Here is a 27060-nt window from a genome sequence, read left to right as displayed (position 1 = left end):
AATGTCTCTACGTACGTTTCGCTCCGAAATCGGAGCTTCCTCTGGAGATGATGACTTTACAATGAAATAATAATTATTCATTGTAGAGTCAACATCTGTGGAGTATACGGATTGAAGAAATTATAAATTACACCATACAGATTTGCCTGCTGTTCGCGGCTTTAATTTTCATAATATATTATGGATTTCCGCAAAGTAACGCCTGCTTCTGTCCAATATAATAAATATACTACGACAATACACCATCTAGCCCCAAAGTAAGCGTAGCTTGTGTTATGGGTACTAAGAGGACTGTTGAATATTTTTATGAATAATATACATAATATTCATTTATTTATTATTAATAATTAGAACGGCCAAAAGCCACACAACAAAAAAAAAATTAACCAATATTAAAAAAAAATTACACAAACTAAAAGTAATTTTAGAATAAAATAGAATAGAATACTTTATTGGGCACAAAGAAACAAGTACAATTATAATGTTATACAAAAATACACATTAGTTATTAGTTAAATGATCCAAGCTATTGTTACAGCAATCTGTGGTAAGATAAATACTTATAATATACATGTAGACACCCAGCCACTGAAAATAATTCGTGTTCACATCACACAAACATTTTTCCAGTTGTGTAGGAATCGAACCCACAGCCTTCGACGCAGAAAGCAAGGTCGCTTCCCACTGCACTGACCAGCTGTCAGAACATTTTACACTGGACATGTAAAATTTTTAATCTTAATCAATAATCATCCTCAGCCAATTTACGTCCTACTTGATTCCTGTGGCTCAATGGTGAGCGCTCTGTTGTTATAAGTGAAAGGTCCATGGTTCGATCCCGAGAGAGGTGATTTGGGGATTTTAATTTCTAAATTTTCGTTTGTCTGACGGTGACATCGGCCGTGGCTAGTTACCATCCAACCGACAAACACATACCGCCAAGCCATTTAGCGCTTTCGTATAATGGCGCTATGAAACGAATTATGGGGTTGTGTTTGGTTTGGAAGTTGTATTAAACCCATACTTGGTGGGTTCTTCGGAAAAAATAAAAAAATATAAATTCCCACTGAACACAAAATAAAAAAACATACATTTGACCCTACTGGGAATCGAACCTGGCGTCTCCCCTTTTAACACCGCAGTGCTTACCACTGCACCAGCGAGGTAAAAATGTAGGTATTGTGCCTATATGGATTGTGACCCAATAAACATGTTGTAAAACGTTTAAACAACTAGTCCCCAAGGTACTTACACAAAATGTTTGAAAAGTTATTTTATCTATAAAGAAATAATTCACAAGTTGGATGGAGTTTAAAACAATTCCAAACGCGCTCATTATACAACGATGAAGTTTGGGATACTTTGCGAAAGTTCGCAAAACAGAGAATTTTTAAAACTTCATCAATTTCAAGAAGAAAGCCCATTTCATATTAAAGTATGATAGTTACTTGAAAACTATTCTAAACTTAGAGAACAAATAAATAAATATACTACGACAATACACACATCGCAATCTAGCCCCAAAGTAAGTGTAACTTGTGTTATGGGGACTTAAATGACTGATGAATAACATATGAATATTATATGAATAATATACATCTTAAACATATATTTTTTGTATGCGTGTGTATGTCACTGAACTCCTCCTAAACACTGGACCGATTTGAATGATTTTTTTGGTATGCGTTTGGGTGGCACCCTGGATGGTTTAGATTTACAAATCAGCCCGACAGATGGCGCTGGGGTCTACTTAGAATATAAAAAAGCAATCATGCTCATCACACAAAAATTTTCCAGTAGTGGTAATTAAACCCACGTCCATGGACTATACACGATTATATTATTATATATATATATAATATATAATAATATAATATACTATGACAATACACACACCGCCATCTAGTCCCAAAGTAAGCGTAGCCTGTGTTATGAATATTTTTTTTTATGAATAATATACATAAATACTTATAATATACATATAAACACCCAGACACTGAAAAACATTCATGTTCATCACACAAACATTTTCCAGCAGTGGGAATCGAACCCACGGCCTTGGACTCAGAAAGCAGGCTGCCCACTGCGCCAATCGACCGTCTAAATGTAGCTTAATTATGTAGTTATCTTCCAAATTCTAGGCGGGCGAGTCGTCGCTGTGGGTTGTGGTATATTTATTAGGTTGTACGCAGGCTAAGTTTTGGGGAACCGTTATTAACTGTTGTTGTCATTTTATTTCTTCTTTTTACACAATCGAATATTGAATTTGTAAGTTATCCTAACTAATATTATAAATGCGAAAGTATGTTTGTTTATTTGTTTGTACGTCTCTTCCTCACGCCCTAAAAACCAATCAAATTGATTTTTGGTGTACAGTAATAACTGTGAACGGACGGAGAGTACAAATTCGGTTAATCCCAGCCTGGCTCCGGAGACAGTTTTCTTCCCAGGGAAGGGACAAATTGTATTTTATCACACAGGTCTATCCACTCTTTAAGCATTGGTGTCATAATATACAAATATACGTGTAATAATAAACGGGGGTGAAGTTCTCCTATTCCCTAAATATTTTATTTATAAAAACGGGGTGAACTTCCATACCATGCATTAGTAAGTGGACATTGGTATCTATGAGCCACTGTGCAAAGTCAAAGTCAAAGTCAAAAATATCTTTATTCAAGTAGGCCCACAGGTGGCACTTTTAATGCGTAAATAAGAACCACACGGTAGTGAGATGATGGCGATAACCACATTCGTAAACTTAAAACTAAAGCTACGAGAGTTCCAAACGCGTCCTGGTCTAAGAAGAAGCCCACAACAAACTTAGCCGGGTGTAAGACAGCTAATTGGAAGGGTCATAAGACGCATCCCGAACGTATTATTCTACTTCTATCCAAATTTTCTGGAGATACTGTATCTCACGTTTGTTGCATTCTTCGTGTTGGAAAACAGACCTTTCCCATTGGACACAGTAATTATACCTATAAGCTGGATTATTAAAAACCGTAATAAACGCAGACGATAACGCAGTCAACAGTTAGTAGTTAATATTTGAGTATTGCGCTAATATGGGTCAATCTGAACACCAAACCATAAGTTATGGTTCAGTAGCCTTAGTACAAAATTTACTCGCTCGCAACCGAGGAGTCGTGGTCGAGTATTCAACTCTGTATGTTCAAAGTAAAATGAAACTAATCCTACTCGTTTTAGAGTCACAAATCCTTTGCCTCTGGATCTGTGTTTCACAAACGTTCTGTCAAAAGGCCGAGCTTCAGAATTGTAGGCAGATTTGTGTTTTGAAATAATGCAAATAAGATCCATTTTACTCCGATGTTCAAGTATTTCCATACTTGAAAACGACTCGATTGCGAGCGTGCAATACTTGTACTAAGGCTACAGTAATCCGCAAAGTAAGCATAATCGGCGAACTCGTGCGGAATAGTGCTGACTAGTTGTAATGTGATATGATTTATTTGCCTCGGGCCTGTTATTAACAGCGCCAGACCCTTATAATTACACAAGTTGTATTAGTTTGTTGCAAATAACAATTATTTGATGAAATTGCTTAATTTCTATTTCTATCTCATTCATATTTTATAAAGCAGAAAGGGATATGAGTAAACATAGGAGCAGGCGTTAGTTTGCGGAATTCCATGATATATTATTAATGATTAATTAATCTATGGTGTGGAGTTTGCAGGAATTTTTGAATTACACCATATAGATTATCCTGCTTTTCGCGGAATGTAGCATATTAAGCTTCATTTTCTTTTCATAATCTTCGAATGTTATAAATGGGAAAGTTTGTATGGAAATGAACCAATTTGACTGAATAAATTTCAGTCAAATTGGTTAAGATTACCCGGAATCAACACATAGCCAACAGAAAAATGTACAGTTCCCGCATGATTTATGAAAAAAATCAAAAAACAGCTAGTACTGTAAGTAAATAAATTCATAATGCATACAATCAATTTTCAATTGGCAAACAAACACACGCATTTATTTTATTATCTATTTAAATATTTTTATTGTCTTACCTAGAATACAATTTATTCTAGCAATAAAACCGCCATTATGACATCACTCTGCTAAAATACTATGAAACCGCATTAAAATATAAATAATTCTCTTTTAGTCCAACATGACGACGCGGTAAGTAAAGCTAACGTCACACTATATCTATTTAAGTTACTAGTTGTTATCCGCGACTTCATTCGCGTGGAAATTTAGATATGTATGGCTATGTTATTCTCCAACCCCTGGACTACCACCATGCAAAAAAAAACATGGCAATTTCTTGCTTTACACATAGGCTTGTTTTTGTTGTGCAGAACAAAAACAAGCCTATGTGCTACCAAACTACAATCTACCTCAAATATCCATCGATAGTCTTGTATTTTAACATTTTGGTTTCAGAGTGTTTATGGGGTCTCCGAGTTTCTGTAGTGCATATCTGATGTTTGCTGAAGCTCGAAGCAATGATTTCTATGGTTTTGTGAGGAAAAGAGCAACATCAGTGAACCCTAAAAGGGTTGGAGCTTCCTCGCATTCTGCTCACCACTTTCAGAAAACAAGATAATCCATTTATGGGTTGGCATTTGTTTTCTCAGTGCTCTGTAAATTAAAGGTTTGCCAAATAACATACTGACAAAGCTTATAGATCTTTTTTAAGTAATTCAATTTTAAATTATTTTTTTAATTCAATTTTATTTTTTAGAAATGGATGTAATTTCTGTAAATATGATCGGATACAAAAGCGGGCAGTTCGACTTGTTGACAATCCCAAATTGACTTGCAGTTTGGAGTCCCCGGGGCTCTCTATCGACCCTATAATGGAGTGTTCTGAAGAGTTGTTTGCGTTGATACCTCCTTCCCTGTTCTCTGACCGCAGGTCACGCCGTACAAATAAATTCCACCCTCATCATCTGGATGCCTGGTATTCTTCTACTGTTCGAAATACCAGATCATTTCTACCGCGCACTTGCAAATTATGGAACAATCTGATGTGTTTCCTCAAAAATACAATTAAGGGTTATTCAAGGGACGGATAAAAAAATCCTTAAAAGCCGGCAACGCGTCGGTGGCTCCTCTGGTGCTGCAGATGTTTATGGGCGGCGGTGATCACGTTTTAAAGGTTAGAAAAATACTAAAAATGACAATAATAAATATAACTCTTCCGTACGTGTATTTGCCTCCTAAACGGCTGGACCGTTCTTGATGAAAGTTGTGTATATATTCATTAGAGTATCATATTTAGTGTGGCTCTGCTTTTCCGAGCAGGACTACACCTGTCGGGACCGCTAGTTCTATATAAAAATTACAGTGATTTACCTCAATATTTTCATAATATACCACACATTCAATTTAATACGTATATGTGTATGTTGCCTAATAGGTGGAATAAAAAATGATCTCATAATCATTTGTTACGCAAAATTCTCTTGTTTTCAATAACGCCTCCCACGATATCACTCTGTGAGCGATGATTATAAAGCAATCAACTCACACCAAGCGAAAATATGCAGTGAGTGTTTGTATCTTTAAAATATATTATGTTATGTTATTTTGAGAAATATATAATTATATCAGTATAAGTTAGCGGTTTTTTTATAGAGGTAAGGCCAGGCCTCCTTTTCGGGGGAACGGAGTTGAATCCCCGGCATGCACCTCTATTTTATTTTTTTAGTTACGCGGGTTTTTAGCTATTGATTATGACTTGCTTTCACGGTGCAGGAAACACGCATGTCTGAGAGTACTCCATAATGTTCTCCCAGCACGTTTATATATTTCCTTAAGGAATAGACGAAGTTTACCCCCGTTTATTATTATACGTAGGTATATCTATTATTAAGATACTAGTTCCATCCGTGCGCCAATTCTCGGGGAGTGGATAAAACAGTGAGAGAGTGGATACAATTTTATTCTTTCCCGGGGAGAAAAATGTCTCCTTCCCATGCTAGCCGTTCTGGTCACCGTATTTGGCCAGCATGGTGTACTTCAACCTTAACCGTTCTCATTCTGAGTGGATCGGTAATGAGTTGATAATGATGGACAACTAAGTAATATAAATACAACAAATTAAAACAACTGGAATAAAAGTTATAGATAGGTCGAACTTTCTAAACACATGTCGCTTCCCGTAAATACGACTCTCGGATGCTCATATCACGCAATTTCCAAAGCAAAATTACAAGCAGTGAGTGATATCGGTAACATTATGTCGCCATTTTCGTGGACGTGCCAATATTTAATATTCCTAGGAATATCACAAAACGTAACTTTAAACCAATGTTGTAAACGTAACTATAAAAAACAGCAATACCAAAAAAACATAGCATATGACAGCGCAGCTTCTATTGCGCTACAAGCATATCATCAGCGATAAAACGTTTATATATAGAGACATGACTGTTACATTTGGTGAGATCTCTTTCGGATATATCTATAAAGAAGTGTGTCAAATACACCTGTTCCTAATTGATCAGTGTGTAAATCGTTTTACACCAATTTTTCTTTGGTTGAAATTTTGTAGTTAAATATTAAGGAGAAGTTTAACAGCCCATAAAAAATCCTAGATCGGACTGGAAAATATACACTTAATACAGGTGATACCATTAAAAAAAAATAAAGCAAGCCTTTTATTCCATGCAAAGAAAAACTTACAAAACATAGTAAAAAAGAATAAAATAAAAAATTGGGTCTACAAAGTTTATAATACAATCGTGTAACACGATTGACACTTCACAAATTTTTATTTTGATGAAATTTTGTAGTTTATGTGTAAAGAAGTTCAAAGCCCATAAAAAATACAAATAACATTTGGTAAACTTACGAGTTTGACGGTCGACTGGCGCAGTGGGCAGTTCTGCCCTGCGCCAGTCAACCCTGCTTTCTGATTAAAAGGTGGGTTCGATTCCCAGTTCCCACAAATAGAAAATGTTTGTGTGATGAAAATAAATATTTTTCAGTGTCTGGGTAATTAAATTAATTATCAGTTATCTTAGTACACATACCTTGGGACTATAATATGTCGATGTATTGTCGTAGTATATTTATTTAGTTATTTACCAAATATAGTTTATATCTTTAAAGCCGGCTTTGAAGGCTCTTAATTATTGTAAGATATATAATGTCTTCCAGAAGTATCCAATTTGTGAGAAATTGGGTTGAAAGCTTATGTACAAAGGCCTGAGAGTAAGCTAAAGTATCCCTTCTTAATGGCAAAGGAAACGATAGTTTAGTACTGAGAGCAAATACGGATTAACCTACTTCCTTTTTAACATACTTAATTGTCGAAATAAGAACATTTCCAAATAAGCGCGAATTCTTGTAGGTGACTTCGAAAAAGCAATTCGTTAAATAATAATATTTTTAATGCAGAATATGCCTTAAAAATATGAAATAAATTTGAAATGCGCTAAAAACCAAACATCCCTACCTACCTACCTATCCCTATCCCTACTATTATTATAAATGTGAATGTAAGTTTGTTTGTTACGCTTTCACGCAAAAACTACTAAACCGATCATCATTAAATTTTGTACACATATTTCTGAAGGTATTAGAATTAATATAGGCTTTTTATCCTGAAATTAAGCTCAGTTTTTTTGGAAGATGGGTAGAAGGTGTTTGACGATTATACACCATAAACACCGTCAAATGATAACCGATTTAAATAATTACTTTTGTAGTTTAGAGGTTATAATGTATGTTTAATTTTGCCTAAATTTTGAGTAGATCTGATGAATGTGATTGGAGATAGAGGACACAACTCCTCAGCGGACTGCAGCCAACCCGTCATTTAAGGCTTAGCTATCCTAAATACCTAAAGTGCGTAGAATTACACCTACATCGAATGCCACATGTCTTTCGAAAAACAAAAACAAAAGCAGACGAAATCGCGGGCAACAGCTAGTTTATTATATTTTTCTCATGTGCTATATTTAGCTACTTTATTGTAGGCTTATACTAATTTCACACCTCCAGTTCGTTCTCGCTTATGTACTTCTTATCCTTAGGTTGCTTGGCAGAGATCGCTAATAAGCGATAAGGCCGCCTTTTGTATTCTACTTCTATCTTTGTATATCTTTTCTACTTTTATTTTTCTAACTTCATAGCGGTGTACAAAAAAATCGTTAAATAAATAAAGCATATACATGTGTTAGTCCAGTGGCCATATTTAATAAAAAATTATGTATTAGTTTTTTTCAGTAAAATAAATCATAAACATATAGTAAGTAGGTCCCTGAGACAGAAAATTTCCGGTTTCTTCGATTCTTTTAACTAACATAATATAATTTGATAATAATCGTTAAAACCCACCAACCAGCATAAGGGCAGCCCGGTAGGTTAATGTTCTAATTTATTTTCTCTTATTTGAAAGGGGGCCTCTGCACAGCAGTGGGGAATAAATGACTGGGGATGTGCCAAATTATTTAAGCATAATTTTTTTTAAATAGATAATTACGTATAGCTGATCTTTAAACGCAGTCCATCTGTAAACTAAAGACAGTAGCACGTGTTAACAATTTTAACTCGAAGGCTCTACATTCCGTAGCCCTGTGATATATCAGGCTGTCAGCAAAACCTTTTCCATTTCACACAGATAAAGTACAATCGTCTTTCCAGAATAACAAATAACCGGGTTATATTAATATCCCGGTATGGAAAACGTTTCTCAACAATAGATCTATATATCCATGTAATATAGCATAGTCAGAGAGCTGGTAGGATATAAAGCTACTAGCACTCTAACAGCCGTCTATATTTCTAACACTAATAGGCTAGAATTAAATGAAACTATATACATATAAAAACACCATCAATATATGTACATATAAATATATATATAATAGTCGTAAAAACAATATTAATTGAAAATGTATAAACAACCCAACTTTTGATATAGTGAAACAAAAGAAATTCATCTTGGACCAATTTTCATAGAACATAGACTAAGAACACTACCGAAAAATTCACCTTCTAAACAAAATAAAAAACACACACATACACACACACACACCTTAAACTTATAGCACCCCATCGTTTTTGCTTTTGGTTATAAACAGAATAACTTAAACAGAAAATGTCAACTGAGTGTTAACTTAGTTCTAAACACTGACTTCAACATGACTGAAATAATTAAAACCTTAGCATGTTGCGGTATTATAGCCAGCTGGCCCGAGATGGACGCATGATGTATAAACTTTAGATAGGTTTGCCAGTTCATTCGGATATCTTGACGACCATTGTAAAGCATAGTCTTACTAAATAATAACAATCGGCCTACTCTAAGGCCAGGGCAAATTACCAATATAACAGAGAGTTCATGAACTCATTTTGAATGCTTCATAGTCTGAACTTCTGAAGAGTTGTAATAATTTAGTGTATAAGAAGCATCCTAAATCAAGTGTCTAAGACCCGGTGCGGCGGCAGTATAATCATTTCCTAATTTGCGAGAAAGCGAGCCGCAGAGCTCGCAAACGCAAATTCATTACGATTGAGCTCCATAGTTACATGTGAGATTGTAGATAAATAACTACAAAGGACAAGTAAGTAATTGTATGAAATTGTGCACTGTTATAGAAGTTACTGCCCAACGTGGCAGTTATGGACAAATCCTCCAGTTGGGAGAGGCTTTTAGGCCAGCAATGGACTCTAATAGTCTGTAGTAACTTACTGAGCCATATTTTATATACGAGTATGTCAGTTATAAATTCTAACGAATACCCTCTGCTATTACCGAAACGGTTGCGGCTCACGTTCATTAAAGAAAAAGCCTAACTACCGAAAGGTACATGTACAAATACATGTTAATATATAACATATTAATTCACATCGACTGTAATAGGCTGTTAGTGGTAATGGTAGAACTTACTGAGCCACATTTATGTCAGTTATAAATTCTAACTCTGCTACTACCGAAACTGTTGCGGCTCGCCTTCATTAAAGAAAAAGCCTAACTACCGAAAGGTAACATGTACAAATACATATTAATATATAACATATTAATTCACATCGAATTTAAACTTTTATTTACTCGCAGTTCTTCTAAGACATATATTTAAGACAGTATCTTTAAAAAACAACTACAATAACTGAATTCGCGGTGTTTGAAAGTCATAAAGATTTACGTTGATCAAGGAACGCAGTACAAGTTATCAGCTCTTGGACTATTATTTTTATTCTCCTTTAGATAAAACGTTGATTCACAAAAGCGGGAGAATTCAGGCTATTCAAACTTAATGCATCTTGACGCATCGTCTGACATGATTGATGGGAGCGTGATATGAGCGCTTACGTATATAACAAGATTTTCAGTGAGATAATGTTCAACGATTTCATATTAACTTATACAGGACTCCAAAGTATTGGATAATGTTTGAAGAATTCAAATTAACTTATCGTGATCATAATCAACCTATTACAAGCCCAATAAAGCGCACGGGCCTCCTCACAGAATTAAGGCAGTTTATAAAAATGGCGCACTTTATTAGTTAACCTATCATCATTACATCAATCCATTACCTTCCCACTACAGAGCACGGGTCTCTTCCTCTACAATGGCAAGAGGTTAAGGCCGTAGTCCACCAAGCTGGCCCAGTTCGGATTGGTGGACTCCACACACCTTTGAGAACATTATGTAGGACTCTCAGGCATACAAGTTTCCTCACGATGTTTTCCTTCACCGTTGAAGCAAGTGATATTTTAATTACTTAAAACGCACATAAATTAGAAATGTTAGAGGGGCGTGCTGGGATTCGGACTCGGCCCACCAAAAGTGAAGTCAATCTCCCACCCAATGCGGTATCACTGCTTCATTAACCTATATGGCACTCTGAACCGTTGGAAAATATTTGAAGATTTCTGCATATAAAATAAAAAAAAATAAATAAATATATTACGACAATGTACACATCGCCATCTAGCCCCAAAGTAAGCGTAGCTTGTGTTATGGGTACTAAGATGACTGTTGAATATTTTTATAAATAATATACATAAATACTTAGAATATACATATATTTCTAAGTTTTGCCGGCCGATTGGCGCAGTGGGCAGCGACCCTGCTTTCTGAGTCCAAGGCCGTAGGTTCGATTCTCATAACTGGACAATGTTTGTGTGATGAACATGAATGTTTTTTTTTGTATCCGGGTGTTTGTCTATATATTTTAGGTATTTATGTATGCTATTCATAAAATTATTCATCAGTTATCTAAGTGCCCATAACGCAAGCTACGCTTACACTGGGACTAGATGGCGATGTGTGTATTGTCGTAGTATATTTATATATAAAAAAAAGAAAACATTTATATAAAAAAAGTTACTTCTGAGCTTCTCTTTAGACGGACTTAGACGAGACATGTTTTTAGCTTTAACTTAGCCTATGAATTTTCAACTTTAATTAGCCCCGTGTGGAAAAGTTTGTACGTCATCAAAAATGTTTTCTACTGTTATATTTGAATACGATTTAAAAACACTTTGAAACACCCTCTGTCAAATGTCAGTTTGAACCGAGTTAGTTGTAACCACTGACGTTTTTGTCCCCTGACCTCTATTAATCACCGGACAGCCTGTTATAAGTTTGTTGCTGTCTCCAATTCATTGGCACTCTAAACTGTTGGATTATATTTGAAGATTTCTAATTAACTTATTGGTATAGCATTCCAACATTCACGTCAACTGCTACACGTATTTCTATTTTGTAACCACTGATGTTTTTGACTTCTGACCTCTATTAATCACTGGACAGGCTGTTATCAGTTTGTTTTTGTCTCCAATGCATTGACGCCATTTTGAAGTTGTAATCAAATTCTTTAGTTCTGTTATACAGTCCAGTGCTGGAGTAAAGGCTTCTCCCAACATAAGGATATACCCTGGGCAGGCTGGTAGGTAGTAGATGGTAGAAGTAAGTGTCAGAGGACACGGGCCCGTTCTCCGTTATATTCACGTAAAATCTCTCTCGCGGAAAATGGAGGGGTGGTGACAACTGTATTTTGATCCACCGTCACACGGCAAAGGATTGCGGTATATAGGCAAAATATTAATTACACCATTTCCATATGTATTACGAGCTTTATTGGCATGTAGCGGCCGCCATATTTGATTTTGCATATACAGGGTGTTCCGCTCCCCGAGGTCTGAAATCACTTAATAACATTCGCATGTTAATTACAAGCCTCGGCGGAGATCCAATCAATCCGCAGTACAATGTAACATGCGAGGGGATTATAGTTGCAGTAATTGTAATTTCCAAGTACCTACCCAGACAAGTGGTCCCGCGCGACTTTGTTCGCATATCAATCATAATCTACCCATTACCAGCCCAATACAGGGTACGGGTCTCCTCTTAGAATGAAAAGAGTTTAGGCCGTAGCCCATCGCGCTGGTCAAGTGCGTATTGGTGGACTTCACACGTCTTTGTGAGCATTGTGGAGAACTATCAGGCATACAGGTTTCCTCACTACATCCTCACTTTACTTTCGTCGTAACAGCAAGTGATGTTCAATTCTTAAAACACATATCATAGAAAAGTTAGAGGTGCGTGCCTGCTATAAAACGTTTTAAGATTATACGAATATTCGCCAGTTTCCCAAATTATATCTATGAATATCGGTGTTTAGGTTGAAAGTTAATATGGTGAAATACATTTTTCAGGAGTACTCACTATTCCATCCCCAAGCAAACAACAATAACAACAAAACAAATGCTGAGAATCCTACTATCCTACTAATCCTACTAATATAATAAATATGAAAGTGTGAATGTTTGGATGTTTGTTACTCAATCACGCAAAAACGGCTGAACAGATTTGGGTGAAATCTGGCATGCATATGGAAAAGAACATAGGCTACATATTCCGATTCCTTAAGTAGTTTCCGAAAGTTGAAAATTGTTTACGAGCTAAGCCGCGGGCAGACTGGCTTGAAATTTGGCTACTTTATAGACAATGTTTTTTTCTTAAGCTTTGGTCTAGAAATTATCAGAAATTCTTTTTAAAAAAATACCTAGATTTGGCGTCCGCATAAATCGTCTGAGGTAGATGAAAATAATGTATGTTGGCATTTTACTCTTAAACAGTTCTAAAACAAGTCCCCGAAAGCATTATTTAAAGTCGACTCTCAGTAACCTTATTTTATGGTAATCTGTTTTAAAATAATGCATTACTTGCGAAGGTATTTTTATGAATATCATATTAATCCATAGCATAGAAAATACGTTAATCATCACAAGTTCTTAACCAAATTGCTCTTGACATTAACGAATAACTTAGGAGATATCATAGATTTGAAATAACTCCGCAACAAAATAATAAATTAACCACCACGCCTGCATTTATGATGTGCAAGGTGGTCATTAGGGGTAAGGGAAACTATAGTTTTACTCTTACTGTATTTAGCTACTAACCTAAAAGGATTAGGTAATTAACCTCATGAAAGTAGTGTTATATATTTTTCCTTAAATTACATATAGATATACTACGAAAATACACACATCGCCAAGGTAAGCGTACCTTGTGCTATGGGTACTAAGATGACTGATGAATATATTAACGAATAATATACAAAAATACTTATAATATACAGATAAACACCCAGCAATTGAAAAACATTCATGTTAATCACACAAACATTGTCCAGTTGTGAGAATCGAACCCACGGGCTTGGACTCTGCAAGCAGGGTCGCAGCCCACTGTGCCAATCGGCTGTCAAATAATGCGAGTGACGCCACGGGGCGCAGCTAGTACTTTATTGCACCAATGTACCTTTTGCTATTTGCTACTTATAAAGTACTTTAGACTCACATAGAAGGTATTTTCCCCTACGCAGCTCAATTATACATAATCACATTCTCGTGTCAGTTACAAGAGTGAGCGGTGATCCAATCAATCTGCTACACAATGGTAACTCTATAATGGAATTCCTGGATTCGACGTGATACTTGAGCTTGCTATCCCTACTGATATTAGAAATGTGAAAGTTTGTTTGTTGGTTTTTTTTTATTTTTATTAATAAGTCACCCCTTGACTGCATTATCACCTGCTGGAAAGTGAAGATACAGTCTATGATGGTAGTGGGCTAAATTTAAGCCATAATTTGATCGTACCGGAACGCTAAATCGCTTGGCGTAAAGTTTTTGTCAGTGGGATTGTAACCAGCCATGACAGTAGCCTCCCACGAGACCACAAAAATTCGGGAATTACAAATTTCCAATTACCCTAAACCTCCCACTTAAAACCACAGCGTTAATCGCTACGCCAGAGAACTCGTCAAAATCGTAGCTCAAAATCGGTTTTCGTTTTAATTACTGAATTTTCTCTGGCCTGGTCAGTTTGGAAGCTTCAAACATACACAAGTTATCGTGCCCTCAAGAGCTAATAAGAAACTAAGTGTGCCGTCGAATAGGTAGTGATGAGTTACGCTTTCTTCATAAAATAACTAATAAACAAGAGTTCATGAATTATTTTATTTCATTATTTGATTTTTCAAATTATCTTACTTTTGAACGCGAATAATCGAATAATGTTAGAAATAAGAAGTGAATTTCTTGGTTTGTCTTTCTTCTAACTTTCTTATTTATAATCAATATAATTATCTCCTTTCAGATTGAGAATGGTTTAAGCCACAGTCCACAAAACTAGCCAAGTGTTGATTGGTAGATATTACACCCCTTTGAGAACATAATGAGGAACTCTCAGGCATGCCGGTTTCTTAGTGAACAATCAATCAAAAATACTTTATTGCACACAAGAAAAAATAAATAAAAGAGAACAAAGGTACAAGTCAATTAAACTTGTGTAACATAGGCGGCCTTATCACTTATAGTGATTTCTTCTAGGCAACCATTATGAGGAATTGGCTCACATATGAATCCTTATAGCGGTGCGCAAAACTCTAAGAATATACATACATATTAATAATTACAAAAACAGTACATATATAAAATAAAATAAAATCCTATATGGTAAAATAAATAATACTAAAACTATACATCATAATGTTAACAGTACAGACAGTAAATGTGAAATATAATAATCACACTTACAGTGTTAAATAATAATTCTTTAGACGTGATGTTAGCAAGTGGAATTCAACTAAGAAAATTACATGCCGGGGATTGAACTCGGTAGATCTCGAAAGAGAGGTCGAAGTTCGCCACTAATCTGTCACCACTTCCCCATTTATAAACGTTGGTAGGGAATTGTACAGGCGAGTGAAGCCGCGGGTAGAGCCAGTATATCAATGTATTGTATTTGAAACGTCCTTATCTATTAGAGAACAATGCTTTACCTTATTGATCAAAGTGGCTTATTAAGATCTCAATTAATTTGTAGAGGGCGAAGAAATTGCCTCGATTTAGCTTATATCTGAAACTCTATATATCTATAGCTTATGATAACTATAGCAACCATTTTGTGTCGGCGGCCATTTTGTGATGGCGGCCATCTTGAACCGATTTTCATCAAACATAGCTGAGAACATACCCGACGAATACACGTATGAAACAAAAAAAAACAAAATCAAAATTGTTTCACCCGCACACAGACACGTCAAGCGTATAACACCACGTCGTTTGTGCGTCGGGGGTTAAAATAAATAAAAGTAATAGCACCCCGGCTAAAAAACTTTTCTTTAATAGTCGATCTATTATTTAACTTATTTATTAAAATCGTTATTTGTATATCACAACATTAATAGAAACATAAAGAAAGAAGTAGAATACAAAAGGCGGCCTTATCGATAAATAGCGATCTCTGCCAGGCAACCTTTGAATTAGGAAAAAGAAGAAGAGGAGAATAGACTGCTGGTGATCTCATACTGAGCTAAAAAGAAAACATCAGCTGCATCCTAGTTTGGTACTTAACGAATATGTTAGGTATAGCCGCATACAAAATAAAGAGTGGTAGGTTATAACTAACAAAATAATATAATATAACACAAATTTCTAGGCAAAAACATACAAAAACCGAACTGCCGAACTTGTTGTTGTTGTTCAAAAACAACAATAATCTACGTGTGTAGTCATATAGCATATACTATAAATTTTAACATCAGCTGGCTTACGACTTTTGCATAACGCTGCCTTTCGGACTGTAAGTGCTCCGGTATCAAACTAAGTACTTTAGTACACATTCTAAGCTCAACGAAGCTGGGAAGTCAAAATATAGTGGCATTCCTTTCATTGTGGAAAAGAAAAGCACAGTTTATATTATTCATCAATCTATTACCGGTCCACTACAGGGACAGTCTCTTTCCACAATTAGAAGGGTACTCTGAAGTACCCCACAACTCTGGCCCAATGCGGGTTGGTGAACTCCACACGCCTTTAAGAACATTATGGAGAACTCTCAGAAATGTAGGTTTCCTCACGATGTTTTCCTTCACCGTTGAAGCAAGTGATATTTTAATTGCCTTAACCGCAAATAACTTAGAAAAGTTAGAGTTGCGTGATGGGATTCTAGCTTGGGCCCCCTAAGTGTAGTCGTGTAGTCCTATCACAGGCACTTATGAAGCGTTCATACATATATGTTTACATAATTGTAAGGGGGTGGTGATAACTTTGTTCGCCAACTTAAACCTCAAGCTACGAGGGTTCCTAAGGCGCCCTGGTGTAAGAAGAGTCCACAACAAACTTAGAACGTATAATCCTGAATATTATAATAGGATTTTTCTGTAAGCTTACGTTTTATATAAACTTTGAACTTATTGAGAGACATCTCTAAGATGTATGATTAAAAAAAATATCTTTTGGCGTAGTATTTTTGGTTAAAAACACCATTTTATTCTGTATCTTTTATGACAGTCGCTGTTACTCACTATTGCTAGGCGGTTGCTGTATTTATCTTTTTCTTGCTTTACTTTTTGGTTGCTGTCAATTACACTCGGATAGCGTTTGTTCGAAGTTGCGGTTCCGTTTATGTAGAGAAAGACACTTATGCCCGTTTTACTAAACTAAACTACTAAACCGCCTTGATCGGATGCCCAGTGATTAAGTTGATTCCTAGAGTAAAAAAAACGTTTCACGAACTCTTAATATGCGATGTCTATCGACAAAGTTACGACACCGATTCGGTGGATCGTAAAGTTTAGGGGTCTGCCACTTGATAGATGAAAAAAAAGTTATTTCGTCTTTTTCAGTGAGGTGGTAGCGACGACGAAGCCAGACCAGATCAGAGGAAATTCAAAATGAATTAATATTCAATGATTATGATTCATATTTAATGCTAGCATAGAACCGAGGATCTCTCAATCAGTAGTGGAATCTGCTTACCACTTAACCAACGAGGCAATTTACGCTATTCGTAAATAGGTAATATTATTGGCAAAACCACCAAATAATGTATAAATATAAAATTTAAAGCTCCCGAATTTAGTTGTAAAAAAAATTGTAATTTCATCAAACATAACTAAGAACACTTACACAGACACTCACACCCTCACACACACACGCACACACGCGCGCGCACACACACTCACACATACACAATTACAGACAGCGGTTAAAAATGAAATAGTCGAATCTCGAATTCGCGGCAGGACTTTCTGAATTCTACGTGTCATAAAACTTTTTGGGCTTTTGCTATAAACGCATAAAATTTATATTGATATAAATAAAAAAATATATATAGATAGAATAGAAGACACTCGCAGATGGATGTCTCCTTAAATTATACTACAGTATCTATTATTTAAAACATTGATCAATCTAAAAAGTAGTAACATCCTACGCGACAGGACGTTCTAATTTCCACGTGTCATAAAACTGTTTACATTATACGATCCATATATGTACAGGTAATAACGACCATTTTGGATTAGACATTAATCACTTGTAGAGGTAGATGAACCAATTTTATGGTGCACTTCCTGATATTGTCAAGCGATATTGACCTCTGAAGCTGTGTTTATTCGTACGTTGACGTGGTTTAAATCGTTAAGCAAACTATGTCCAATTTAGCATAAAAGGTATTGGCATAATGGATTGGAAATAAAATAGTGGCTATGAAAATGTATACCACCTACTTAATAAAATTAGTAGGACGTGTGGATCATAAAAGTTATATTTGCTTAATGTAAATTTGTTATGTTGAACTAATGATCATTTAATAGTTCATACGTACACACGTACACGTGAAAATGAAATTTAGAATTAAGGTTGTATTTTTTTTTAAGTTAATGCGAAAGTTTTTTTTTTTATTTTATTACAACACTACAAGTTAGCCCTGTAATCTAGCCGGATGGTATGGATGCAGCCTAAGGTGGTAGCGGGCTAACTCACTATACTTATGATGGTTATATTAGACCCATACCCTAAGGGGTATAATTCTATTCTAACGATAAGTCGTTAGAATAGAACTATATTCTCGGCGGGATCGTACCGGTATACTAAATCGCTTTGCGACTATTTTCTATGGGTGCTAACTAGCCACAGCCGAAGCCTCTTACCAGACTATAAAATTAGAAATTCCCAAATAGCCTCTGCCGGGGATCTAAGTCCTGACGTCTCTCATATAGAACCACACTTCACACACGACTGCATGAGAGAGGTTGACAAATAGGTCATATTTTTTTTAATTCCACTAAAAGTTAACCCTTGACTGCACTCTAACCGGCTGGTTAAGTTGATGATAACGGGCTCACCTGCTTGATGCGCGGTCGTTATTTTGTACGCAGCATCGTACGATTCGCTTTATCTTTATCGGTAGCGTGGTAACGCCCGAAGCCTCCCACCAGACCAGACCGGCGAAAATTCAGAAATTATAAATTCCCAAATTGCCCCTTGCCTAGGATCAAACCCGGGATCTTGCACTTAAATCCAAAGCGCTTACCACTGCGCTATGGAGGTCAAATATAAAAACGGTTGCATGCAATATGATTGGCAGTTTACTGTAGTACACTAAAGTTAATGCACTAACCTAGATAAAGAATGGTTAAATTTTTATTTTCTTTCCAGCAGCGAGTTCTTTATTGACCGGCCGGAAATATAGCCGACCCCGATTGTGCTTTCTGTAAGAACAATTGGCAAACCTCGTCCGTTATTCATTAATGCCTGTAGAGAGCTTGGCAGGTGCCCAAGAGATTTAGGTAACGTTTTACCCTCCAATTCCTTCCTTATGTTTTATTAACCCCCGAGCTGAAAAAAACTGCGTTGTAAATTTAAACAATTGTTCTGACTGTCCGTATTTTATCTGATTGTTTGTGTTGCGGACCCTGACACATTAATCATCATCATTAAGAAAAAAGTAAAGGCGGGATTCTTCTTCTTTGACGGCCGATCGGCGCCGTGGGCAGCGACTCTGCTTTCAAGGCCGTGGGTTCGATTCCCACAACTGGAAAATTTTTGTGTGATGAACATGAATGTCTTTCAGTGTCTTGGTGTTTATATGTATATTTTAAGTATTTATGTATCCTATTCATAAAAATACTCATCAGCCATCTTAGTACTCATAACACAAGCTACGCTTACTTTGTATTGTCGTAGTATATTTATAATAATAATAATAATAATAATAATAATAAGTTTATTTCAATTAACAGTTACACAGCAAATTAAAAATAGTACAAAATAAGGCAAACATAAGGTAATGTGTATCATGAAACCCAAATTCGATAATACTGCTATAGTGCAAGACTGAGTCGCAGTTATTATCGCCCGTCTCTGGAGCGAGAACCATACACTTAAATTAAATCTAGTGAGATTAATAAAAATAAAAACCGAAAAACTTTTTGAATTAAATTCAATTGAAAGCATTGATAAACTCAATTTTTTTTTTCTACATTTACATAAATACATCAATAATTTTTTTTTTTTTTTTTTTTTAAATATAATTAATTGTACTTAAAAAACTAAATATGAGTGTGTGCGTGCGCGTGTGTTTATGTGTATGTGTATGTGTATGTGAGTGTGGGTGAGGGTGAGGGTGTGATTGTATGTATTATTGAATAAGGTTTTCAGTCTCATCATAAGTTAGGTTAAGAAGCCAATTCGTTAATTCAATTTTACATTTTCGTGATGTTAATGAGTAAATGGATATTTTTTTATTAATTTTGTTATAAAGCATTGAACTTATGAAGTAAGAGTGGCGACCAGCTAAAGCGGTTCTGCGTGGTTCAACTTGACAAATCCTATCAAACCTACGCTTATTTTTAACAAACTCTGAATCATAGGTAGTATTGCCGTGCTTACGAAGAGTAATTAACAGCACGTATAGTTTGCGTACCGAAAGAACCCTGCCCTGCTTATATAATTCAGTGGTGGGAAAACGTATCGGTTTCAGCATCATCACTTTCAATACAGACCTTTGGGCCCTTTCCAACCGAAGCATTATAGTTTTGCCGGCACCTCCCCAAACTGTTATGCAGTAACCAAGAACAGATTGCACGAAAGCAAAGTATATAGATTTTAAAGTGTCTATTTTGGCTGTATTTCTGAGATTTCTGAAAATATACATTGTCTTTCTAACTCTGGAGATAACAGATTCAATGTGATCATTCCATGTGAGGCACTCATCAATAACCACACCAAGGTATTTGATGCTTTGCGTACGCGCAATCCGGCTACAGTCACAACTTTTATCAAGTGGGACAGAACATCGATGAGCACAGATTGAGAATGAGGCAGGCGGCAAGGAACGCCTTGGTCCAAATGTTACAAATTTTGTCTTTGAAACATTGACTGTTAGTAAGTTGCAAGACAGCCAGTTTATAACATTAGCCAAAGCTAATTCAGCATTACCACGTGCTTCCTCCCATGTTAAGCCATGAACAAGAAGAGCCGTGTCATCAGCATAACTTATTATCTTGCAATTTGGTAGGGTGAACTGACAGAGCTCATTAATGTATACCAAAAAAAGAGTGGGCCCAAGTACGCTTCCTTGTGGCACCCCAAAATTAAGATTCTTATCATGGCTGGTTACATGGTTTACGGAAACACTTTGTGTTCTCTCAGTAAGGTAACTTTTAAATAGAGATAAGGGCAATCCACGCACACCTAACCTTTCTAATTTATTTAAAAGTTTCGGAATAGAGACTGTGTCGAAGGCTTTAGAGAGGTCTAAAAAGATGCCAATAGTCTTTTTCTTTTGGTCTATGTTCTGTATTGTGGTATCTATCAAACTCGTAACTGCATCCTCGGTCGATTTATTTGATCTAAAACCAAACTGATGATCAGAAAGTAGTTGGTTTTCATTTAAAAATGACACGAGTCTCCGATTCAAAAGTTTTTCTAGAATTTTAGAAAGAGCACTTAGCACAGAAATTGGTCTATAATTATCGACACAGTCTCTGGGACCCGTCTTATAAATGGGATGCACGATGGCTCTCTTGAATACTTTGGGAAATACGCCAGTTGAAAAACAAAGATTACAAACGTGCGTTATAATAGGTAAGAGTACGTGTCTAGCTGATTTTAAGATTGATGTCGATATACCATCCCAGCCCACAGCACAGTTATTTTTAAGTCCAAGGATGAGCGACTCGACCTCGTTACTGTCAACACTATTTAGGAACATTGAATTAGGAAAGATTGAGTGACTGTCATGAGAACACTTATGGCAGATATGATTACCAATTTTAGAGGCTAAGTTACTACCTATATTAACAAAAAAGTTATTAACCTCATTAGCTGAAGACACTGGGTCACTCGAAACAGTCATCAGATCATTGAAATCTTTTAATTTTTTATTCTTTATGTTTGCAAAGCGTTTGATAAGATCCCATGTTTTTTTTGAGTTATTTCTAGCTTTATGAAATTCTGTGCGTTCGTAATCAGTTTTAATTTTTTTTAATAAATTATTGCAAAAATTTTTATATCGCATGTAAGTTGTCTTTTTAACGGAATTGCTTGGATCATTTTTTAGTTTTCGATATAGTTTGTCACGGTTACGAATGCAACGAAGTAAACCTGGAGTAATCCACGGCCGTATAATTCTTTTTCTACTAGGAACAGTAACCACACGTTTATTAGCTTCAACCACCGATGATAAAGTTCTTACCAGTTTCTCAGTGGCAGTTTCAGGGTCTAATGTATTAAATATAGCAGAAAAATCAGTTTTTTCAAGTGTTCTTATTACAGCAGGTTCATCTATTCGCGTGATAGTTCGAGCTGCTTTCGTAAGACCTTTATTTTTAAGATTGCAGCACAAGATTACTGGAGAATGATCTGTGAAAAGAGTATCTAAAACAATAGTGGTGGCTTTATTGTTACTTCTTAACATTACATGGTCGAGGCAACTGTTTTTCCTAGTAGGGAAAATGTGAGCAGGCAACAAACCATGACTAGCAACAAGGTTAAGATATTCGTCGGTCTGTTTATCATTAGATGTCAAAATGTTTATGTTGATATCACCAATAATAGCTTTAGTTTTCATATTGGATATTGAATTTAATACTGAATCAAGGCTTATTATGAAGGGAGTAAGGTTAATATAAGAGGGCGAGCGATAAAGAGCAACAATTGCAAGATGATGCGAAAATTTCAGCAATAAACAATTACCTTCACTGAAATCAGGTTCTACGACAGAGCATATCAGAGAGTCACGTACGTACGCAACAACTCCATCGTTTTGATTGGCGTGCTTAGATTTAAAAGAGTGATAACCAATTAATAAAGGTACATCTGACAGCTTGCTTAGCCAGCATTCAGATAAAATTATGACATCAATTGTATCGTTTAGGCGTTTGAGTAAAATTAAGAGGTTGTTAAAATTACAGTTAATGCTTCGAATATTTGCGTGGAATACTTTTAACCCCTTAATCCCCCTTAAATATTGCTCGCAAGTTTCAGGAAGAAAAACAAAAGAATCTGACACTGATATATCTTCTATATCATTATTGATTTTTGATGTGTCATCCATTTCAAAAATCTTTATTTTTAACCTTAGCCCTAACAACATTTCGACCCGTCGAAAAGACCAACCGTGACAGTTTCAAAAATATATAAAGTAAATGACACGGTATGATCTCACAAAACAAAAAAACGAGGATATTACTATGTAAGATGATTGAGACTGTATTACATGACTGAACGACGAGTATATATGAGTAGAAGAAGTTGTTTATGTGTATTTGTGTGTGAGAGTGATATTTAATGTAATAATAAGAAACCCAGACATAATAACGAAAAACGTGAGTATATGCAACAGTAGTAAAACATGACAGGATAATAAAGGAAGAAAGAATTAATAACGAAAAAATACTGAAAACATTAAGAATAACATCTAGTCATTTTTGTGATTTAAGATTTTCCAGATCAGATTCATTCCTAATGAGAATAACCGGAGCTCCTTCTTTTCTTCGTAAATATATTTTACCGCTTGATGTCCAACAGTAAGTGTACTGATTTGAGTTAGCAAAGTCCTTGGTAAAGAAGAACAGCCTTTTTGCCTTGGATGATAAGCTTTCAGAAATAAAAATTGGTTTAGGAGGTCCAGTCAGTCTTAGTTTTTCTGTAGTAGGGCGATTATTTTCTTTACTTGTTTTTCTGTACATACGAATGACTCTCTCTTTTGTAAGTACGCTGTTAAAATCTACAAGCACAGTCTTATATGCCGGGTCACGAGAGTTAAAGCGGAATACATCCTTGATTTCATTTGGCTGGATGGACATATTTAGAATTTTACCAGTCGCTATGATGGTGTTAAGAAGACTGTCTTTTGTTTCCGATTTGACAGTCGGAATATTCCTGATTTCAATGCATGTTGCTCTAGAGAGTCTTTCGTAGTTATCCAGCCTATCCTCTAGAAGCTGAAGGTATTGCAGATTGGACTGTTTCTCAGATTCCAATTTTCCTATTTGAGTGACAATACAGTCATATTTTTGTGATAGAAAATCCACGGAATTCTGTATTTCACCATTTTGTTTTTTTATATCGTCCACGGCTAAAAAAATTTTTTCAAGTTTGTCAAACTTGGTTTTTTGCTCGTTCTTAAAACTTTCTAGGATATCCTTGATCTCCACCATAAAGGAAGCTAGCCGATCGCCTACTTCATCTGATCGACGCCGCTTGTTTCTAAACCCCTGTTTGACTTTTGGGGTTTCTGTCACAGGATATTCTTTATCATCCTCAATTAAATCTCTTAACGTAGAGTTATGTTTAGAGGGTGACAAGCCCGAGGTTGATGGTGGGGTGCGGTTTAAGGGCATGTTTAAAAGTCATAAAATAAAAACAAAAACAAAAAAAAAAAAAAAAAATTTGACCACAAGATTCGAAACCAGTGCCGTGCCGACACCGTACTCATAGATCTGGCGTTCACACCAATGTTCCAACGATATACGGTTATCTGGGGCGAAAATTAGTTACTGTCTGTATGATAGTCACCGGCACGATACCGGCAGAGTAATTATGAGTCCAAAGGTCAAGTTTGATGCATTCACTGAATCACCGATGGATTTTTAAAACTTTGCACTGCAAACCGTTATGACTGAGCAAATTTATTGCAATTTACACTTCACAGCCTTTAAAATATTGCACTATTTCTGCTTATTATCACATAACTATATTAACTAACTTATAACTTATAAATATACAAAGGATTTATGCGAAAATATTAACTTTTTCGACAGTTTAAGATTTATTAATCACGGAGCAATGTACAGTACGTGTTCGCACTCCAGTAGCCCGGAGGGGAGTGAATTTATTTTGTTCGTAAGATTAAAGTCTATTCCAGTAATGTGGCTATCATTTTTTTCTTAAAAAGCTGAATATATTACACAACCGGACCCTTTAAAAATACCAATATTACATCTTTTTAACGCTTTGTTCAGAAGACTCGAACCCAAATATTTAAAAAAAATTGCATGAAATAAAGAAAGAGAAACCTGGCTGTAATATTTATTATAATTTAATCTTTATTAAACTTTCATGCCAAAAATAATCAAATCGGCTGAGTTTTGGATGAGAAAACAGTGGAATACTAAACGCCGATCTCGACAAATTTTTATCGGTAAAAATAGGTTTGATCCGTAGAGGTCTGTCCCGGTCGGGGAAGACTAGCTCAGCGCGACGGCAATATTTTTTTTAAATACCTTTTCATCATTTGTTCTTGCTTTACCACCGTCTTAAAAACCTATTACCGGCCCATTACAGGACAAGGGTATCACGGGTATTACACCTTTTAGAATGAGAAGGGTTGAGGCGAGCTCCCAAGCGCCAGTAGTCAGCGGTGTGGTCTTATAATGGAGGTCCTTGAAACGCGGAAGAACGCAGGCACACAGGCACAGAACAGCAAGTATGTAAACAAACTTTATACCTAGCATTTATAGTTTAGCATAGAAGATAAATTTATAGTACTAAAGTTGGTAAAATGAACGTGCATGTAATAGCATATTATGTAACTTTTTCGTAATTTATGAATCTGTGTATAAATATTTACAACCTATAACGTACATGCAGTAAAAGAGAATGTTAGAGTGATGGGTAGGGGGTATTATTAAACTAGTTACAGGCGCAGTCAATCAGAGAGCCAATCAAAATGCACTGTAGGGTGCGCATGTATTTTTCAATAGTTGTAAATTATTGCTCTAACCAGGTTGCTTCTTTAATTAGTTTTTAAAGGACAATGTGAGATGGTGATAACAAAAAAAAATAACAACCGGCTAAGTTTGTTGTGGGCTTCTTCTTAGACCAGGGCGCGTTTGGAACCCTCGTAGCTTTAGTTTTAAGTTGGCCATCAACTCACTCCTATGTCATATTTTACATGTTATGTACGCATCAAAAGTGCCACCTATGTGCCTATTGGAATAAAGAAATATTTGACTTTGACTTTGAATAGATGACAGACTTGTGCTAAGCCTAAGACCAATTAATGAATTAAATACTCCTTTTGTGAAGCTTTTTTAACAGTCACTCACTGGTGGCGGCTTCTCCATAACGAAAAAAAAAATCAACAGCCACCGTCCAATTTTGAGGGTTTTATTAACCATTCAAACCTTAGGTTTCCTATTATGTTACTTTTTTTTTAAATCACTCTTCGGTACAAAAATATTAGAGTTAGATAAAATAAATAATATGACAGCATTATAAATAAATAAAAATCGTTTATTACATTTCTTACACTATAAATGATACATGATGAGCATTAAAGTAGATATTATTTGTATGTTACACTGTTTAAGAAGGATTGAATATACTTTAATAATATATTATAGTTATTTTGTGGACACAAGTCTACAATCGTCGAAATTGTAACAGGCAGTTTTGTTGTTTTTATACATCGCAACGCATCAAGTAAAATCCACAAGACTGTTTCAGCTACTGCTCCACGAGTACTTTACAAAAAATCAACCAACTACGACTTACGATATGTCAAGCTAAAATTTCAAAATCTCTTTTTATTAACATCAGCCTTATTTATGTCCCATTATTTGGCAAAGTTGTCCTCCCTCATTAGAAATTGATATAGAGCTGAAACCAACCATTGTTTTTAACTTACTGCAACTTTAAGTTAACCGCTAATAACGATGACCTACCTTTTACGATCTCTCTGATTTACGAAAGAAAAGTTCCTGATTGGAGCTTCAAAAGTTTTACATTTTTCAGGGTACCGATTTGAGTAAAAGGTACGTCTTAGTTAAAATAATAACTATTACTAGTCTATGAGAATCGACAAAAATGTTCAAATCCCTAGAAATGTCCATTTCAACCTGATACCCACACAATCGAACAACCAAAAATCAATATAGAAAATAAAAAATTCGTTAAAGTTGTTATTGCTAAGTATAAATATATGTTATTGTATATTTCCATATGCTGTGTTTACTTTTAAGAAAACATTACACTTAAATAGAATAGTTAAAAATTTAAAAACGGTTGTATTAGTGTGTTTGTAAGTAAACCTAATAAATAAAATAAAAATAAAATAAACTTTTTTCTCGAACAGTGAACTATGATGGTCACTCTACAGAACACTTGAGTTGATTTTTGTTTATTGCCACTCCCGATAGCGCTCGTAAAATGAATTCAGCAGCTAATATGATCGATGATAGAAAAATTGCTGAAGGAAATATTTTATGAGCAAAACCATACTTACATACGTAACGTTGTGATATTCACAAACTCTTC

The 27060-nt window shown here is 35.5% G+C and overlaps 2 protein-coding genes across 2 annotated transcripts in view; both read right to left on the bottom strand.

The window, feature by feature from the left end:
- The window catches only part of LOC120631486 (connectin-like), a 113889-nt gene that overhangs the window by 4310 nt on the left and 82519 nt on the right, over nucleotides 1-27060 (bottom strand). The gene's annotated exons all lie outside the window — the stretch shown is intronic.
- Nucleotides 23223-24143, bottom strand: LOC120631738. The gene has a single exon (XM_039901420.1). The coding sequence runs from the start codon at nucleotides 24141-24143 to the stop codon at nucleotides 23223-23225; it is 921 nt and encodes a 306-aa protein (XP_039757354.1).

This window comes from Pararge aegeria, chromosome 18 (assembly GCF_905163445.1).
Source record: "Pararge aegeria chromosome 18, ilParAegt1.1, whole genome shotgun sequence".
Lineage (NCBI taxonomy): Eukaryota > Metazoa > Arthropoda > Insecta > Lepidoptera > Nymphalidae > Pararge > Pararge aegeria.
Note: the sequence above shows the minus strand (reverse complement) of the source record. Positions and strands in the feature narration are given on the sequence as shown.